Source organism: Giraffa tippelskirchi, chromosome 7, assembly GCF_054371585.1.
Source record: "Giraffa tippelskirchi isolate mGirTip1 chromosome 7, T2T-mGirTip1v1.2.pri, whole genome shotgun sequence".
Lineage (NCBI taxonomy): Eukaryota > Metazoa > Chordata > Mammalia > Artiodactyla > Giraffidae > Giraffa > Giraffa tippelskirchi.
Genome location: NC_137281.1, coordinates 79007983 through 79029585, shown reverse-complemented (window position 1 = coordinate 79029585; position 21603 = coordinate 79007983). Strand labels below are relative to the sequence as shown.

Below are 21603 nucleotides of genomic sequence, written 5' to 3'. Positions count from 1 at the left end.
GGCAGAAAATCAGACTTTCCTTTGATTGGAGAAGCATTGTAAGAAAATCTTATCCATAATTGCTAAATCAGGCAATTTGATTGGAAGAGAGTTTGGGCAAAATTAGGGGGGAAGGCCTTATATTTTGTATAGTATTTAAAAAGTTTAGCCATACTGTCCGTAATTCTCAACTGTAAACAAATGTCTCACAAAAATGTTTATGAATTACCATTAAAAGTGCTTACCAAAAGGGATTCCACCCCTAATACAATAGTTGAAATGGGATCCCAAGCCCATAAATTTTGGAGTTCCTTCATGTAGTGTAGTCGTGCTATACTACTTGATTTTCCTAACCCACAGCCTGAGGGAATGAACGTGTGATTGGTGTTGGTTGGTAGAGTGAGAAAGAAAAGAATGTGAGAGATGAGAACACTGAAGGAACTGAGGCCCGAGTGAACTCCCACAGCTAAGAGCTGGGTGGGAAAGGAAGGGCTGAGATGACTTTGAGGGCACTGACCTCCTAGTGTGCCTTTGTTTACTAAGTTTTTAAAAATAGGTCTCCTGCCCTCCTCCAAAACTGTTTGATTTTTTTTTTAAAGCGATATTCTCTGCATGAGTCCACATTAGTAATTATAGATTTTTTTTTAAAGCAATTTCAGAGTATTCCATTATATAATTGTGCCATATTTTACTTTACCAGGCCCCTAATAATGGGCATTTAGGTCTTTCTATTTTGGTATTACAAAAAATGAGGGAGCACATATCACTGTAGAACATTTTGTACATGTGTGAATTTACTTAATAGGACTAATTGCAAAGAGTGGAATTACTAGGACAAAAGGTGTACAGGTTCTGAATTCTTATTGATATTGCCAAATTACCCCTCCATGGAGGTTACAGAGTTTACATCCCTGTCAGCATTGCCTCAGAGTATGTATTTCTCTGTACCTGTGCCAATAGTGAGGGAGCAAACTTTTTATCTTTTCCAATCTAATTGGTGAACAGCAATCCCTCACTGTAATTTTTTTATTTATTTTTTAATTGAAGTATAATTGACATATTAGTTTCATGTGTACAACATAATGATTCAATATTTGTATACATTGTGAAATGACCATTACAGTAAGTCAAATTAACATCTGTCACCATACAGTTAAAAAAAATTTTGTCCTTGTGATGAGAACTATTAATACTTATTCTCTTAGCAACTTTCAAATATGCAACATGGTATTATTAATTATAGACATCGTGCTGTACATTATATCTCCCATGTTTCATTGTAGTTTTAATTCATATTTCTCCTATGAGTGAAGTTGAGCATCCTTTCATATATTTACAAGACATTTGTGTTTTTTTTCCTGTGACCTGTTTGTAATCACTGTCTATTTTTTGTTGGGTTGTGGGTACTTTTCTTGTCAACTTAAAGCATTTTTTTGTACAGTGAGGGAATGAATCCATTGTGATATTTTTTTCCCTGAAGTTGAATGTGTTTTGTCTTTGGTGCCTTTTGCCCTTTTGTAGAAATTTGTGGCTGGGTTTTTTTTTTTGGTAGTTAAATTTTTACTTTTTATGTAGTTTTGTATCCCATCTAGACATCTAGAAAGGCTATCTCAACTCCAGATTGTATTTTTTAAAAATCTTTATGTACTTTGGACTTTGTTTTGCTCCATTGATCCGTCTGTCAAATCAAGTGCCAATACTGTACTGCTCTTACTATTATTACTATAACTTTAGATGTTTTACTGTTTGATAGTAAACAAACAGTACTTTTCATTACTCTTTTTCATACTTTTCCTGATTATTTTTGTTTGCTTGTTTTTCTGTGAGAACTTTAAATTAGCTTAAAGCTACTTTCTCCCAATCCTACTTAAACTGTGTTAGGATTGCATTATATTTATAGTTGAAGTTAGGAAAATTGACCATCTTTAAAATATTTATATATCTTTGGCTGTGCTGGGTCATCGTTTCTGCGCGAGGGCTTCCTCTAGTTGCAGCGAGCAGGGGTTATTACTCTCTGTCGTGCTCAGGCTTCTCATTGCAGTGACTTCTCTTGTGGAGCACAGACTGTGTAGTCCCCGAGGCTTCGGTAGCTGCAGTGCGTGGGCTCCGAGGTTGTGATGCATATGTTTAGTTGCCCTGTGATATGTGGAATCTTCCTGGACCAAGGATCAAAACCGTGTCCTCTGCATTGGCAGGCTGATTCTTAACCGCTGGACCACCAGACAAGTCCTCTTTTAAATAATAATGAGCTTTTCAAGAAAGTTGTATGCCATTTTATTTGCTCAAGTGTTTTATATCTACCTGAATATTAATTTTTTCCATATAAGTTTGTTTCAAAAAATTTAATATACTTCAGACACCAGTAAATACTGTTGTGTCAACAAGAAAGAAACAATGGGGAAAGGTCATTCTGTGTTACACACAACTGGAGTGTGTGTACGTTAGAAATTTTTATTGGTCACGGTTGAATCTGTGGAAGACATGGAACAAGTAGCAATTTCAAGAGGGGAATGTGAAGGGATTGTGGGAAATGACTCTCATTGAGGATAGATGAGAACCAGCTTTATCCTAGTTGCATACTGAAAGCTCTTAGAAGGGAAAGGCTTAAAGAGGATCTGATTGTATTTTGTAAGATTATGAATAGGTGGCTACTGTCTTAAGAATATGTAACAAAGTAACTCTGGAATGTGCAAAGTAGATTTAAGGCAAAACTAAGTGCTGCGTTGGGAAGATCCCCTGGAGAAGGAAGCGGCAACCCACTCCAGTATTCTTGCCTGGAGAGTCCCATGGTCAGAGGAGCCTGGTGGGCTACAGTCCATGGGGTCACAAAAGAGTCAGACACAACTGAGCGACTAAACACTCCCACAAATGCTGAAATAAGTATCAGCTGATAACTAACTTTTACTCCAAAAGGCAAGACAGACTAAGAAAGGTTTAAGTAAAATTTAGGATAATAAAGGGATACAGGAAGCTGTGGATCTTTGGGGACTCCTCCCCAGTCCTTGCAAGGGTTAGCATGGAAGTTAGCATGTCCTTCCACAGCCTACCTTCTCTGCCGTTATCAGAAACACAGGCTGATGATTTGTTCCGCTAGAGAGAGAGCTTTCGTTCCTCCTGTGTTATTTACTTTCTCTTTCACTCTCCCCAGGGTTTTTTTTTGGAAGTGATACCTTTCTGGTACCTTTGTGGTAGAGTAGAAGGACTTTATTTTACTATGAGTTTTCTTTGGTTCACCTCTTCATAACCACGTTGTATTTCTGTTACTTCTCTCTGGCATGTAGTTTATTCTACACTGCTGTAATCTTCCCGTTCAGTTATCGTATGATTTCACAGAATAGACCCATCTTCTACTTAGTGTAGACCTCTTTCTTTCACAGTTCCTGAATAAAGGATAAAGAGACTTCTAGCAAATCAGATATCAGATTCTGTGTTATTTTAATGTGAATGTCCTTTCATTTGAAACTTATTAGTGATTATAGTGATAGAATATTTATAATGAAGAAAAACTCAAATTCAGTTAGACCTATGTATATTTCTAAATGAATATTGTAAATTATTCAGAAAAAGAAGCTTAATCATCTGAAGTTGTCGCAAAGCACCTCCATTTGAAATCTAGTAAGTCTGTTGCCAATTTGTAAGACACTAACAATTAAAAAAAAAAAACTAAAAATGACACTTACCCTTACAACATCTTATACACTTTTTATGTTTGCTTTGAGAAGGACCAAAATTTGAATGTTTTCTGGGAGCCTGGGTTTTATTGAAGAAAATTGCCATGGCGTATGGCATGCACATCTCTGCCTTGTTAACGTGCATTATAGGTCCCACAGAGTACAGCATCCTGCAGTATGTAAGAGGCATTGTGTACCTACTACTGTGATTGTAGTAAACAGACTGCCATTTTTTACAGTATCAAAAAAGGATTGTTTTCTTTTGTAGCTATGTCTGGCGAGAACAGAGAAAATACACTGTTTTATTCTGAAATTCCCAAAACCATCAACAGAGCAGCAGTCTTAATGCTCTCTTGGAAGCCTCTTTTGGATCTTTTTCAGGTAGGATTAAATGTTGTTGTTATTATGATTTTGTGTATGTTTTTAGTATTGCATTTATTTAGGGGCAGAAATTCAATTGGGATCTTATATTTGAAGTAGATAAGAATCAAAAGGAATTAAGATATATGTTAATAAAGTAATAATAAATAAAAAATAATTTTAAAAGACCAATAAGCCATAATATAAAAAAAGAATTAAAACATTTTACATGTTTTATATGTATGTTTTACATGTTTTTCCATGTATGACCCTGAAATTTCATTTAATTCTCAATATCTGAGACTAGGGATATTAGATGTTATTAATACAATTCAGTTTTTTTTTTTTTTGGCTACCCGGTGTGGTGTGGCATGTAGGATGTTAGTTCCCCTACCAGGGATCAAACCCACACCCGCTACAGTGGAAGCATGGACTCTTTAACTACTAGACCACCAGGGAAGTTCCCAGATATTTTTTAACTACCTTCTCCCTGTTTAACCACCTTTCCCTTCTGTAAACTTGCTAGTTAACATGGTTCTCACATTTTGGGAGAGAATTGTTCACATAAAAGAAGTAATATATATTTCCAGAAAGCTTTTATTTAAATCTTTAAATTGAATTTGTAGTTCTAATATTTAGTAACAGTACTAATATAACGATTAAATAAAGGTACTAAGTTCAGTTTTTGTTTCTAAATAGCATGATTCAATTTAGGGAAAATCAAAGGTTAAGTTTTTTTCCTTCAGTATCTTGTCTTTAAACAAGATGTAAATGGTCGAAAACATCATAAGAACAAGATCATAGTTTGGATACCATTGTCTGCCTTTTAGGTTCTCACTTAACATTTTTACATTGAATATTATTGAATGGCATATTTGGGCTAAATGAACCAAAATGTGGTATTTCTCTTAGGAAGTAAAAAAAAAAAAAATCTTCCATGACAGCTAACCATTTTGACTATAACTGTTTATCAGGGATGTTGTTTTCCACATTGGTTTGTGACTTTTCTTTAAAGCAGAAACATTTTGTATTCTGAGAACAGTGTGTCGAACTAAAATAATGGTAGTTTTCACATGGAATAGGTTGTAAATTAGTGAGTCAGAGGTTTTTGTGGGGGTTTTTTTGAGGTCTATTATGGAAAATTTCAAACCACACAAAAATAGAATCCCACGTGAACTAGTTTTAACAATTATCACATCTTGGCCATCAGTGTTTCATTACAGCCTTACCAGTCCCCACCCCCACTTTTCAGATTATTTTGAAAGAGTTCCCAAATATATCATTTCACTCCTAAATAGATCATGTCTCTAAAGAATATATATTCTTTATTAGACATTACCACCATATCATATCTTAAAAAAATCATTGATCATTTCTTCATATGAAATATTCAAATTTTCTTGATTTTTAGATAAATGTTCTCTTTTTTTACACTTGATTTGTTAAATAGGATTGAAATAAGTTTCATATGTTACATTTGATTGATAGGTTTCTTATGTTTCTCTTACTTTTAATCCTCTGATTTTCTTTCTGTCCTTTTCTCCCCGTTACGGTTTATCGATTGAAGAAAGAGGGTCTGTTATGCTGATTGTATTCCTGTGGTGTTATTTGATAACGTTCTTCAGTTTCCTGTATTTTCTGTAAATAGAAATAGGTAGTCAGATCTAGAAGCTTGATTAGACACAGGTTTGCTTCCCCTCCCTGCCCAAGAATACTTTACAGATAAATTGAAAGCAAGGTCATGAACAAATAATTCTACACCATGTCCGTAGCCGCATTATTCATAATAGCCGAAGTGTCCATGGACAGATGAATGAATAAACAAGATGTGGCATATATATGTGATAGAATATTATTCAGCCTTAAAAAGGAAGGACGTTGTGACATGCTACAACATTGAGGAATGGTGAAGACATTATGATAAGTGAAATAAGCCAATCACGAAAGGACAAATGCTGTATGACTCCACTTATATGGGATGCCTAAAGTAGTCAAATAGACTACCAGAATGGTAGTTGCCAGGGACTGAGGGAAGGAAAAGTGAGGAGGTGCTGTTTAATAAGTTTAATGGATATAGAGTTTCAGTTTTGCAAAATGGCCAAGTTCTGGAGATGGGTTGCACAACAATGTGAATATAATAAACAGTACTGAACGGTACACTTTAGAAAGTTGTTAAGGTGGTAAGTTTTATGTTATATATATTATTTATATGTATATATATTTTTTCTACAACAATTAAAAAAGTAAAGAATACTTCATCGATAATGTTGTATGCCCCCATCAAAAGTCATATGGAGCTTTAGTTTCTTGTGATGATAGCATTGTTTGATCATTACCTAGTTCTATTATAAAACAGTGAGTTTTTATCATTCCTTCTTCATTTATTAACTGAGAAATTTCTGTAAAGATAAAAGTGCTATTCAACAATTATTCAGTTATCCTGAGGAGGAGTTCACGATAGAAAGGCAGGCTGTTTCTTTCCTTTATTTCCCATTTTTCAAACACAGTCTTCTATATGTGATAAATTAGGAGTTTTGGAGGGTATTTTGTTTTCATTTTTATATCTTTATAAACCTACAGTGTAAGCCTGTTTGGTATCTTTTGATCCATTGACAGTTGTTATTCTTATTGTACAAATTATCTTATATTTAACTGTTAGAATCCCCATCAACTTGACATATCAAATCTTTTTGACATGATCCTGGTAGTAGTTGGTGGTTCTCTTACTTGGTGGGATGGAGATGTTTCATGATCATCTTTCACATTGCTTTTCCTATGCTTGGAATCAGCCATTTTTGTCTGCTTCCTTTAGAGCAAAGTGGTATTAAGAGACTATGATCTGGGTACTAGATACTGAAGGACAAGCCATATACATAATCTTTTATTTGTTTTTACATCTGCGTTGTGTTGTACAGACAAATCGTATTCAACCAGTTCCCTCTTGATGGACATTTTAGTTATTTTCAATCTTTGTATTATAAATAGTACTGCAGTAAAATGGCTTGGGCATACAACTTTTTGCATTTTGCCAGTGTATCTTTAAACTAGATTCCTAGAGCTGAAATCATTGGACCAAAAGGTACATGGTTTTGTAATTTTGCTAGGTATCAAATTTCCTTCCGTAGAAGCTGTGCCATTATGAATTTCCATCAGCAAGGAATAATTGTAACTGTTTTCCCATAGATTCTCCAACACAGTTTGTAGTCAGACATTTGGATTTTTTGCAAATCTAATAGAAATACTATCCCAATTGTAGTTTAATTTGCTTTTCTTTTATAGGCAGAGTTTATCATCTTTTTATCTATAAACCATTTTTATGTAATGTGGTCCTTTTTTCATTTTTAGAAGCCTTTTATTTCCTGGAGATATTAACCCTTTGTGATACAGTTTCAGATGTTTTCATGAAGTTGTTATTTGTATTTTTGCTTTCTTTATGGTATGTATGTGTGTGTGTACGTGCATGTGCTCATGCACCACATGAAAGATTTTTGTATGATAAAATGTATCCTTTTGATATTGCTTCTAGAATTTGTCTTCTGTCATAGGACAGTTTTTCTACACTCAGGTTATAAAAGAATTTACCCATGTTTTCATCTAGTGCTTTATATGGTTTCACTTTTTAAAGGTTTATTGAGGTATAATTGACATATAAAAATTGCAAGCATTCAAGTGTATGGTTTGATACATTTGGATAGGTATGCATACTTTTATTTATTTTTTCATTAAGAATGATTTTTTAAAGCAATTTTAGGCTTACCATAAAGTTGAGAGGAAAATACAAAGATTTCAATCCATATGATTATTTTATTGATTAAATTTGTATTGGAGTATAGTTGGCTTACAGTGTTATCTTAGTTTCAGGTGTACAGCAGGGTGAGTCAGTTATACATTTACATATATCCACGCTTTTTTAGCTTATTGTCTCATATAGGCCATTACAGAATATTGACTGAGTTTCCTGTGGTATAGAGTAGGTCCTTATCACTTATCTATTTTATACATAATAGTCTGTATGTATCAGTCCCAATCTCCCAATTTATCCCTCCTCCCACTGACTTGGTATCTATATTTATTTTTAGATTCCACATAGAAGCAGTATCATATGATATTTGTCTTTGACTGACTTCACTCAGTGTGACAATCTCTGGATCCATCCATATTGCTGCAAATGGCATTGTTTCATCCTTTTTTGTGGCTGAGTGATATTCCATTGTACATACATATGTACCATATCTTTTTTGTTTATTCCTCTGTTGATGGACATTTAGGTTGCTTCCATGTCCTGGCCATTGTGAATAGTGCTGCAATGCATGTTGGGGTGTATGTATCTTTTTAAATTATGTGTTTTTCCAGATATATAAACTTGACTACTTTTAAAGTATTAGTCCTTGAGACGTCCCTGATGGTCCAGTGATTGGGACTCCATGCTTCCACTGTGGGAGACCAGTTTGATTGGGAAACTAAAATCCTGCAAGCTGTGGCATGGCTAAATAAAACAAAATAAAATAATTAGTCCTTGATAGCAGAAACCATGTCTGTTTCCCTTATTTATCCATTTATTTATCATAAAGAGCTCTTAGGGAAGATGTGGATATAAATTCTTAAAACTAGCACTTATTAGATTTGTTTTCTTTCTATTTCTTCTTATACATATGAAATTTTATGTATATGTATCAAATAATACTTTTAGTTTGGGAAGGCCCCTCATCATCATCAATCATTAGTTACAAATAGTCTTTGAGGGAGATTTTAACTGTTGCTTTAGGTGGGAAAACAAAATGAGACAGATTCTGCTCTCAAGTTTTTTTTAAATTCATTTACTGAAAGAAAGTGAAAAACAAAACTATAGCCAAATGAGTAAAAGAGATAGTAACTCTTCTATAAATATCATGAAACTTTCCTGGCCAATACTGAGTTAGGGCTAAGGTTTTGGGATAGCAGTAAAACTCAGATGGATAGAAAGAAAACTGGCCTCTTGGTGTGAAGGGAAATGGAACAAAGGCCAGGAGCCAGAACACCACATACTGGGTTTTACATCAGTGATGTGATGAGCCTGATCTGAGGTTTTGTTAGAGTAGTATTAGTGGATGTAGTGGAAAGGTACTAATGATAGCTGATGTTTGAGAACTTTACTCTGTGCCAATCATTGTGCTAGTAAACATTTTACATATTTATATCTAAGTTAATCTTTACAGTGCTGAAGTAGATGGTTTATTACTACTCTGAAAGTGAAGAAGACTAGTTTTGAAGAAATTAAACTACTTCAGAGTCTCCTCTTAAATGCATGCAGAGCTGCTGTGTTACATTAAAGTTGCAGGAGCTCTTGAATGCCAAGTCAAAGTGATGGAGCTTAATTCTTGCTCTCTAATGTATGCAGTATTCATCTAGGGACCTTTTATCAAATTTTTCAGCAGACTTCCCAAAATTAATCTGTTTAAAGGTGTAACAAATTTTGGGATCACTCAAAATGTAAACTCAGTAATACTGTAGATGCTAGAATTTCAGTGCTATTAATAAAAGCAAAAAGCTGGCTTTCAGAAAACTAGAATAGGAGACCTCTCTCTTTCTGCATTAGGCGACACTGGACTATGGAATGTATTCTCGAGAAGAAGAACTATTACGGGAAAGAAAACGCATTGGAACAGTTGGAATTGCTTCTTATGATTATCACCAAGGAAGTGGAACATTTCTATTTCAAGCTGGTAGTGGAATTTACCATGTAAAAGATGGAGGGCCACAAGGATTTACTGTAAGTTGATTTTACTGCTTGATAAACTGTTAGTTGTCCTAAAATTATTTGTGTCCAAATCAGAAAGATAGTTAAACTAAAAAATTCTGCTTACCAGTTATTTACCACTAACTTAGTAGTAAAGAAAATAGGACATATGGGTGTTAATTTCCAATTTTTAGTTAATAATTTTTCAGTGACATTAGTTATATAATTTTTAAAATACTGAAAACACTTGTTATATAGGAAGAGTTAGTAAAGGGAATCAGTGTGCCATTTTTTGTGTAATTGCTAAGTTGGATTTTCAAAGATAATGATATCACAAGACAATCCCTTTTTGGTTCTTCTAAAAGCTTAATTCATCTCAATAAATAGTTTTAAATTTTGATTGTATTCCAGGCAGTTTTTCATGTGATATTAGAACTATTCTTCTGATAGAATTATGATGCTTCTAGCTTTCATTACAATTCTATGAACAAATTATTTTATACTGATAAAATTAAGTGGAAACATTTAATAAGTAAAATAGGCGTATAAGTTTAGTAAAAGTATGCAACAAATGATAATTACTCTATCTAACAGGTTTGGTCAACAAAATTTATGGAGTGCTGTTATATTGTCTTTATTTCCATTCCTATCATGCTTAGCTTATTAATTCATAGGAAAAAAATGGTTCGTTTCTTATAAGTTAAGACATATAAGTTAAGTACATTTTTCTGGAGAGTAGTTATCACAGTTGATATTATACTTGAGATTACTATTAATTTTATAGGAAGGATGCTGGTAAACACCCTGTATTGTATGTATGTAAATACATTATGTGTAAGCCTGATACTTGCCTTTAAATGTTGTTTTACTTTTCTAGCAACAACCCTTACGGCCCAATTTAGTGGAGACTAGTTGTCCCAACATTCGGATGGATCCAAAACTATGCCCAGCTGATCCAGACTGGATTGCTTTTATACATAGCAATGATATTTGGATATCAAACATTGTAACGAGAGAAGAAAGGAGGCTCACTTATGTGCACAATGGTAATTCAAGTTCTTCACATCGATTTTCCTAAAAAGTATTTTTAAAATTTAATTTGCTTACATTTTGAAATCAAAGCATGCTGGGTGATCTTTATATTTTAAATTTAAATCTTTAAAATTAAAAAAGAAGTACAACTTTTTTTATAAACTTGTATGTATCACCTATATAATGCTACTTGTTCTTTTTGAAGTTGATGGCTATGTTTAATTTTGCTGATATTACAGGTTTTTTCACATGTCCAAAATAATCAAGTATATATTCAATGCATGCATTTTTAATATCAGTTATACCTCAGTAAACCTTAGAAAAGATGATAGTGAAGCTTAAACAACAAAAAGAATACAAGTTTCTGAGAACACTAGATTACATAAAATTTCCTATGGGGGAGAAGAAAGAACTACCTCTACCACCACCAAAAATGAAATAACAGAAAAAAAGAATCATTGTAATGCTACCTTGTTCTAATGGTTATTTTCAGACAGCACAACAGTAGCACTTCTCTGATTGAAATAAAATTTAATTTAAAAAAATCTTGTTTTTAGGAAAACAAACAGAAAAACTCAATACACACTGTAAGAACTACTTAAAAAATTATTTTCCCTTTTTAGAGAGCCTGCTTAGTTATTTTGTCATAATAGGAAAAATAAAACTTTCTGGTTCTGGAAATATTTAATTTTTATTGAAGTGACTATAATAATGCTAAGCACTACTAAAAGGGCTTCCCTTGTGGCTCAGCTGGTAAAAAATCCGCCTGCAATGCAGGAGACCTGGGTTCGATCCCTGCGTTGGGAAGATCCCCTGGAGAAGGGAAAGGCTACCTATTCCAGTATTCTGGCCTAGAGAATTCCTTGGGCTGTATAGTCCATGGGGTTGCAAAGAGTCAAACATGACTGAGCCACTTTCAGTAAAAGTACAGAAATGTTGTGGATTTTTTCCTTTTTCCTCTAAAGCTTTTATACAAATGAAAGAAGGGAAATTGTATATATATATATTTTTTAATGGAAATAGACCTTAAGGTTAAGCTCCATGATAAAGGACAGTCCCTCTAAAAATTTATTTGTCCAATTTTCCCATTATTTGATGGTCACAAAACTGATTTATTGGGCATGGACATCTTCCTTAATAAATTATTTTAGAATATAATAGTGTATTGGCAACATTTTTTTCATCATTAGGATAGTCAGTGTTATAGAAGAAGCCTTTTCCTGAACAACTTACATTGGTTTAAAAAAGCACTGAATTAGAAGCCAAGAAATCTGTTCTAACCATTGTCAATCAACAAAGATATATCAAGTTCCTGTGTGCCAGACAATGTGGCAGGAACTAAGGATACAGAATTGAATAATACATAGTCCTGGCCCTAAAGGAAACTTTATAAACAAATAACAAAACAGAATGATAAACAGCAAACATTGGGTATTATAAGAGTACAAGCCAGGGTAGTGGTCCCAGAAGGCTTACCTGAAGAGATGACACTTAAACTGCTCTCAGATAGTGACTGTACATTAGCCAGTACACCCCAGGCAAGGGGACAGCCTGGAAAGGCCTTGATGCAGAAGGCACCATAGTTTGTATGAATTAGAAGCAGTCTTACGCTCCTAAAGCATGAGGTAAGAGTCAAGATATAAAGAAAAATGAGGCTGGCAGATAAGGGCAAGGAGAAAGGTGGACTATTTCTTGTGTAAATGCACATGGCTTTTATCATGACATGGGGGTTCATTGGAAAAAGTTTTTAGCAGTTGAGTAGTGTGGTCAGAGTCATATTGTAGGTAAATTGTCCTGAATACTTTGTGAAAGTTATATTTGAGAAGTGCAAGTCTAGAGACAGGGCAAAGCTTAACTAGTGTAAATACTGTAAATACCCAGGTCTTAACAACCTAAAACTAGAGTGTAGAATAGAGAAAAGGGGGCAGAGTAGGGAAAATTTTAAGTAAAATGTCCATATTTTGGTGTTTAATGAGTCTTCATCTGGAGTCAGGAAATCAGGACAACTACCACTGGCAAAACAAAGTTTAGGTTAGTAGTTAGTAAATCTGGATTGGAAATCCTAGCCATTTGTTCACGGTTTCAACAAACATTAGAGACTCACTATGTACTAGTTATTGTACTTGAGGCTGGGACTGCTTTGACAGTGACTGTTAGAAATGAGGCATGTTTTTAGTCTGTACATTTTTTCCTTCGGTAGAATTGAATTGTTTTCCATACAGAATTATTGTGAAAATTGGCAGAATTTAAAGTAGAAACCACTGAAATCCTGCTGGATGTGTGTGTGTTGGGTGTGTGTGTGTGCTGGATGTGTGTGGATGTGTGTGTTGGAATTTATAAATCTGTGAAGTGATTCTCTTGTGTGACATTTTTCTTTTTAACAATTTTATTTATATTTGGCTGTGCTGGGTCTTTGTTGCTGCATAGGCTTTTCTCTAGTTGCGGTGAGTGGGGGCTACTCTTCGTTGCCACGTGTAGGCTTCTTATTGTGGTAGCTTCTTCAGTTGCAGAGCAAGGGCTGCAGGCACGTGGGCTTCAGTAGTTGATGCACATGGGCTCGGTATTTGCGGCTCTAGAGCACAGACTCAGTAGTTGTGGTGCACAGGCTTAGTTGCTCCATGGCATATGGGATCTTCCCAGACCGGGCATTGAGACTGTGTCTCCTGCATTGGCAGGCAGATTCTTTACCACTGAGCTACCAGGGAAGCCCACTATAATAGTGTTTTTATTAATTTCTTTTCTGTGCATGTAGGTATATGGTATATTTTTTTATTTTCAGGGTTAATGTAGTAGTTAAAAATACAATCTAGAACTGGAGTATCTAGATTTGAGTCTCATCTACTCTTTTTTACTTCTGTTCCTTTGAGTAAGTTGTTTCACCTATCTTTGTTTTCATATCTGTAAAAAGGTTAATGAATAACATGTCGTCATAAGGTTGTTACTGAAGTTTTAATATTTGCAAAGTGTTCTGGGTCTGAAACACAATAAGTACTGTTTAATTTGTTTCTTTAGAAAAGTAGGTAGAGAGTAAGCATCATCACTTTTATTTCTCTTATCACAGTAAGTTTCCAAATGAAAGTCTTCTTTTGCATGGGTTTATTAGTCACTCATCATGTGCGTTTGCTTATTCTCTGCCTTGTATAATAGAGAATCTTAAAAGTAATGTAATACCAACGTCTGCTCTCAAAGGACATATCTTACTGGGAGAACAAGGTGATACCATTTATTCACCAAATTAACCTTAGTAATTGAGTTCATCACCAGGGATGCCCATAATAAGTGATAAAGAGGTATAAATGAGTGATACATATTCTCACATCTACAGGAGAACAAAACATAAAACAGTGTGAGAGGTATAACTTTGGAGTCGTTGAATGATCCAAGAAAACTGAGCACTGGTGGCTACGTCATTCATTACAAAATTCAGAAACCCCGAAAACGGAGCTTAGTTTTGATTAAGTTGGTGCTAAAATTTGTTTGGTGGCAAGATGTGACCTGAACTGACCCCAGGATATTTATAGTCTTAATTCTACTTAGTTTGCCTATTCCTAAATTTGCTGCAAGAATATTAGTGTATTTGATTACAAGATACCTGATTACCCTGCTGGAGTTATGACATAATTATGTGTTGATATATAAACGTGAAAAGAATTCCCCAGATTCTGTGTTCTGAACACTCTGGACTCAAAATTTTGTTGTTGTTTTTATACTTGACTTTTATTCTAGATTATAATTGATTTACAGTGTTGTGTTAGTTTTAGGTATATGGCAGTGATTCAGTTATATCTATTCTTTTTCAAATGATTTTCCCATTTAGATTATTACAAAATATTGAGTAGATTCCTTGTGATTTACAGTAAGTCCTTTTGGGTTATCTAATATTTTATACATAGTAATTTATTTATGTTAAGAGTGCCAACTTCTTTTTTTTTTTAACGTGTGTGTGTAGAAACCAATATTTGTTGTCTAGTCACTAGTGGTGTCCAATTCTTTTGCCATTTCCTTCTCAAAATTTTTTGGTAAGGGGCAATTGGTTCATATTACACATTCTTTTCAGACAATATATAGAAAATACGGATAAGAAAAAATAATACATTGAAACTTACCTATAAAATTAAAATCACTGTGAAATATCACTATACACCCATTAGAACACCAAATATTGGAGAAGAATTTTCATACATTTCTAGTAAGTGTATAAAATAATACAGATACTGTGGAAAACTATGTGGCAGTTTCTTATAAATTTAAACATAAAATTATCACATTACCCAACCATTCCAGTCCTAGGTTTTTATTCAGAGAAATGAAAACACAAATTCACAAAGATTTTTATACAAGAATGATTTCTGTTGCGTTCTTACAGATTTTGGTCTCTTGGCTAAATGAACATAGCTTAGCTAACTGTTAGGATTGGATGAAACCTATGAATATAATAAATGTCAGAATACCTATAAGTATTTAACCTATCATTGTATATCAGAGTTTCAGTGGGGATAATTCAAACTTCTGTCAGTATCCTGAGTGATCAGAAAACTTGAATGAAAATCAGAAATCTCAGGGAAAAACACAAAAACCTTTTCTGCAGAGTAAACTTTAAACATCAAATAAGATTAGACTAAAATCTTACATTTTTGTAAATTGATAAATGAAATTTTTAAACAAATACTTAGTTTGCTTCAGATAAATTTTGTCTGAGCGAATGTATGAGTTTCAGAATTGAAAATAAAATTCTTAGCTAAAACTGATGTATCAAACTTCTGTTTTGTATGTAAGATCAAGTTTCCTAGAAACTATACAAGAATATGTTGTACACAAACTCACTGTGGAATGTGAAGTTTCTGAGATGGAGAGATAACTTGAATTCTGTGAATACCCCAATAAATGTGACTAGTGTCAGAAAAAAATGATTTTAGCATCTTTATTCATAATAGCAACTAGAAGCTGTTCAGATGTCCATTAACAGATGAATGGATAAAAGAATTGTGATATACAATGGATTATCACTCAGCAACAAACATAAAGTATGTACTGTATGATTTCACTTACATGAAAGTCTGGAATATGTAAAACTAACCTTTGTTGATAAAAATCAGATCAGTGGTGCTTCTGAGGCAGGAATGGACATTGACTGGGAAGGGACATGAGAATGGAAATATTCTATATCTTGATAGGGTTAGGAGAGTTGCAAGTCACCGTGACCCTTCACATGTATTATTTTCCCCATGGTCCTAGCTAAATGGGAAAATAAAAACGACATTTATGGAGCACATACTATGGTTCAGGCTTTGTTGTAAGTACTTTATGTAAAATAGCTCATTTAATCCTCATAACAACCATACAAGGTAGGTTCTTATTCCCATTTACAAATGGGACACTGCAATGGAATGTGATCGGGTGATTTGCCCAGGATCAGTCATTTGGTGGATGATGGAATCCAGATTTGAATTCAGTCCATTTGGCTTCACAGTTCATCATGATACTATAGCTGCCTTTCAAAATAAATGGATCATTCCACTTTGTACCTGTGAAAAGATGAGAACTTCTGTGAAAATTTTGCCTTTGTGTTTGTTTAGAGCTAGCCAACATGGAAGAGGATCCCAGATCAGCCGGAGTTGCTACCTTTGTTCTTCAAGAAGAATTTGATAGATACTCTGGTTATTGGTGGTGTCCAGAAGCTGAAACAAGTAAGAGGGTTCAAAATAATATACTATAAGTCAGTTAAAGTATTATGAGATTCAACTACTAGTTAGTTAACGGCACAGATTCTTAATTCTGAATAGTAGATTCTTAAGTGATGAAGATTGGATCTTACCAGTAGTTACTGCGAATATTCAGGCTGTATGCCACCATAATGAATTCTCATAAAAAACAATTAGTTGTATTCTGGTTCAATGCCCCAGGTCCTTCAACTCTCCTTGCCAGTTTTCTTTTTCTTTTTTTTTTCATTTTTAATTTTTTGGCTGCACCATGCAGCATATGGGATCTTAGTTCCTTGATCAGGGATCAAACCTATGCCCCCTGCCTTGGAAGCACAGAGTCTCAACCACTGGACCACCATGGAAGTCCCGCCAGTTTTTCATCTAGAAGCTGGTTGGTGGCAACATTGGTAGCAGAATAAAAAATACCACCCTTTAGTGGGAGTTGCTGTAAAAATATAGGATTGCCTAGAGAGTCTGCCTGAACAGATGGCCAAATTAGTATATGAATGGATCAGGAAAAAAAAGGCAAAAATTCCTTCTTTTTCTTTGTGAATTCACAAGTATTTTACTAGCTGAGAAACAGCTCTCTAAAGCAGTAGCTTTCAAACTTTTTGACTGTGATCTGGTTAGAAATTTGCTTTACATTCTAGCCTAATATATTGTACATATATTCTACATAAAACTGAAAACAAATTTCATGAAGCAATGCTTAATCTTACATGTAATGCACTCATATTTTTTTTTTGCTTGTCTTATTTTTTAAATGCTGATTATGACCAACTAAAGGATTTCATGACCCACTAATGGATTGCACATAGCATTCTGAACACATCTCTAAGGGACCATGAAAAATATTTAAGCCACATCTTAGATTTGGACATTTTAAGATGCAAAATGTTTTGCCATAACTATGTTGTTAGAACAAGATTATGACATTAATTAGAGAAACCATTAAAAAAAACCTGGACACTTTTAAAGTGGGGTTTATTTTGTTATAGAAAATATTGTAGGTATAATAATTCCTGAAAGGAATGCATTTTAAGGTATGCAGGAACTGAAATACTTCACAAGTCTGTTTCTTCCATTTTAAGTATGTGTGTGTGTATGTGTGTGTATATGATGATCTTCAGTTTTTATCTCCAAGAGTAGTAACCTTTAAGCAATAAAAGTGGCTTAATAGTAACTCACCTTGCTACTGCAAAGATTAGTAGTATTTTCATACATGAAAGGAAGTATATTTTATACACAAACTATTTTTTTACTATGGGAAATAGAATATTAGAGGGAATGGTCAATTACGATGCTTTTCTGGCATAATACTCCCAAATTTTCAATATTTAATTTCCTTTTAAGCTCCCAGTGGCAGTAAAATTCTTAGAATTCTATATGAAGAAAATGATGAATCTGAGGTGGAAATTATTCATGTTACATCCCCTATGTTGGAAACAAGGAGGGCAGATTCATTCCGTTATCCTAAAACAGGTACTGCATTCCATTGGCATTCCGTTGATTTATATACACTCATTCCTATTTTTCAAACAAGATTCTTCTGCATTTGTTCAAAGGTTTGGTTAATGTTGATCCTTTGCAGACCAAAAGATAGATTGTTTGTTAAGTGTCTCTGGAGTAAATTTTTTTAATTATAGGCTGATCCTTTTAAATTATTTCAAAGGTAGGAAAGTTTCAAGGAACGAATAAAGAAGTATCTTTGCTACAAAATAAAGATTTTTAAGGGATTATGTTCTTAATAAATCAGCAGTTTTTTTTTCCCATATTGCTATTTACAGTATTTCAATTATGAAATAATATAGGATTCTCCTTCATTACCTAGTAACTCCTGATGTTTTTTGGCTCCTTCTTTTATAGTCAAATTGAAAATTATGAATTTGAGATAGAATTTTGAGTTTTTTATGTAATAAAGCCCTGACTGAATGCAATTCCTGATTTGACTAAAAAGGATTCATCTGGTAAAATTAGTTTGAATAGCTTTGTATTACTATTTGTTTGTATCTCTTCCTAAAGGCACAGCAAATCCAAAAGTCACTTTTAAGATGTCAGAAATACTGATTGATGCTGAAGGAAGGGTAAGTGTAAAATGCTGAGTTAACTTTTTGTATCGTTTTGTCTGTCAACAGAGATTATAGATATGCTTTCTTATATTTTGGACTTGTGGAACTTGCTGATACATCTGTAGATCATGATTTCAGGTTGACCTCATTTTCTACTTTGAAAACTTTCTTACTGGTTCCCAAGTTAGGAATATGGGGAGATGCATATTTACCATTCCTTTCAGTAGTTTTTCCTCTTTGCCTTTGTTAATTCTCCAGATCAGTATTTCTTAAATAGTGGTTATTGACTGATGAGTTACCCTCTGTGTTGAATAGTTGTCTATCTTAGATTAAATATCCCTCATGTCTTTTAAACTACTGCTTTCTCTTTGGACAGTCAGATGCTTATAAGCTTAATGTACACATAATTAATTAAAAAACAATCTTCTCTGCTAGACTTTTTAAAAACAGCTTTATTGAAGTATAATTCACATACAATATAATTCACTCATTTAAAATGGCTTTTAGTATATTCTCAAGATTTGTGCAGCTATCACCACAGTCAATTTTAGAACATTTTCCTTACTCCTAAAGGAAATTCACATCCTTAATCATCACCCCCAAACCTCTCCATGCCCCCCAGCCCTAGGCAGCCACTAATCTATTTTCTATCTATGGATTTACCTGTTCTGGACATTTTGTGTAAATGGAATCATACAGTATCTAGTCTGTTCTTTCACTTAACATCTTGTTTTCAAGCACTAATCCTGTGGCACCAATTAACAGCACTTCACTACTTTTTATCACCTAAAAATACTCTATTGTATGGATATATACCACATTTTATTTATCCACTCATCAGTTTTAGACATTTGGGTTCTTCCAAATTTTGGTTACTAAAGGTAATGCTACGAATAATGTGGGTGTACAAGTTTTTGTACGGTCATACATTTTCATTTCTCTTGGTTAGATACCTAGGAGTAGAATTGTTGGGTCATATTATAATTCTGTGTTTTAACCATTTGAGGAACTTCCAAACAGTTTCTGCAGTGGCTGTACTATTTTATATTTCCACCAGCAGTGTATGAGGTTTCCAACTTCTCCACATCTTCATTATCTCTTGTTATTATTTGTCTTATAGCCAGCCTAGGGGATTTGAAGTTGCATCTTATTGTGGTTTTGATTCAAATTTTTCTGATGACTAATGATGTTGAGCATCTTTTTGTGTGCTTATTGGCCATTTGTATATCTTCTTTGGAGAGCAATCTATTCAGATCCTTTTCATTTTTAAAAATTTATAGTTTAAAGTGTGTTGCTGCTGCTGCTAAGTTGCTTCAGTCGTGTCCAACTCTTTGCGACCCCATAGACGGCAGCCCACCAGGCTCCGCCGTCCCTAGGATTCTCCAGGCAAGAATACTGGAGTGGGTTGCCATTTCCTTCTCCAGTGCATGAAAGGGAAAAGTAAAAATGAAGTCGCTCAGTCGTGTCTGACTCTTAGCGACCCCATGGACTGTAGCCTACCAGGCTCCTCCATCCATGGAATTCTCCAGGCAAGAGTACTGGAGTGGGGTGCCATTGCCTTCTCCGTAAAGTGTGTTAGCCAGACTATTTAGGGAAAAAAGTTTGTTTACTCAAGACCATTTCACTAATATACATATAGTATTTTAAACTAAAACATAAGGAACTAGAGACTACTATTTTTCTTAGATACTAGAGTCTATAAAGTGATTAAAATCTGATTTTACCAGTTACTATCAAGAGTTCTACTAGTATAAACTCATGGAAAAAAACTTTTAGACTATGCTAATTCTTTTAGTTAGAACTTTTTTCGACATAAAGAACACCAATAAGGTAACCCATGACTTACTGATGGTTTTGCTATATCCTGTGTACCTAAGACTGAACAAGTGTCATGCTGTTAAAGATAGTGCTTTAAGTAGACCAGTATCAGTCTTCTATAACTAGGTTCCTTTTTCCTTTTTTTAATAGATTATAGATGTCGTAGATAAGGAACTAATTCAGCCTTTTGAGATTCTGTTTGAAGGAGTTGAATACATTGCCAGAGCTGGATGGACTCCAGAGGGAAAATAGTGCGTATGTTAAATTGTCACTTCTTTACAAATAATTTAGGACCCAGAACTGTCTGTGCTTTTAGGCTCTTCCTTTCCTTTGGAGCTGTTTTCACTTGTAAATTTGCAATGTAGTTAGTTCGACACAAAGAATTTTTCCTGAACTAAGTAGACTTGTAATCCTATAAGCATAGGTGCATTGCATTTTATTTCTGCCTCTTACTTAGCCAGTGACAGTTTCACAGTGTTATTTGTGGTTAAAGTAGGACTTTCAGGCTTATATGTAAGTATGTTTTTTTTTAATTGTATAATTTAAGCAGCAATGTTTGTACAGCCTTATGTGAAGATTACATGTATTTTCTGTGTCTGATGTGGACAACAGGACTTTTCATGGGGCTGGCATTTGTTGACTTTAAAGGGAGAAAACAATTTCAAAGGCCATCTGTGATTTTGGAAATTTAAAGAAAACTACTTTTAAAACCTCTACTCAAGCTTAACTTTAAAAAAATAAGTACAATACATATACCTATGGCTGATCCATGTTGATGTAAGGCAGAAACCAACACTATATTTTAATTATCCTTCAATTAAAAGTAAACTTAAAAAAAATAAGTGTAGAATGAACTAATACTTTTCATTAGCTGTTTGTAAGTGATAATTTAACATATACTAAAGCAATACTGTCACTGTATTACAGAAATAACTGATGGGTACTAGGGGAAAGATTAATGGAATATTCATTTTCCAAAAGTGAGCTTTATTTTGTACTTTTCTTTTGTTTATTTAAATAGTGCGTGGGCCATCCTACTAGATCGCTCCCAAACTCGCCTACAGATAGTGTTGATCTCACCTGAATTATTTATCCCAGTAGAAGATGATGCCATGGAAAGACAGAGATTCATCGAGTCAGTGCCTGACTCTGTGACACCACTGATTATCTATGAAGAAACAACAGACATCTGGATAAATGTATACATGTTTTCTTGTAATAACTTGGTTTAAATATTTTTTCAGAATGCTAAAGTA

General features: G+C 34.0%; 1 protein-coding gene across 17 annotated transcripts in view; it reads left to right on the top strand.

The window, feature by feature from the left end:
• DPP8 (dipeptidyl peptidase 8) overlaps positions 1-21603 on the top strand; it is a 53988-nt gene that overhangs the window by 6453 nt on the left and 25932 nt on the right. For 15 of the 17 annotated variants that reach the window (XM_081513784.1, XM_081513790.1, XM_081513778.1 and 12 more), the window contains 8 exons: positions 3919-4031; positions 9586-9759; positions 10604-10772; positions 16335-16445; positions 17814-17942; positions 18483-18544; positions 20498-20598; positions 21369-21546. In XM_081513784.1, coding sequence (XP_081369910.1) covers positions 3919-4031; positions 9586-9759; positions 10604-10772; positions 16335-16445; positions 17814-17942; positions 18483-18544; positions 20498-20598; positions 21369-21546 — 1037 coding nt within the window. Of the gene's footprint in view, positions 1-3918; positions 4032-4130; positions 4251-9561; positions 9760-10603; positions 10773-16334; positions 16446-17813; positions 17943-18482; positions 18545-20497; positions 20599-21368; positions 21547-21603 lie in introns of those variants that run through there. The other 2 variants (XM_081513792.1, XM_081513789.1) reach the window with 2 other exon arrangements.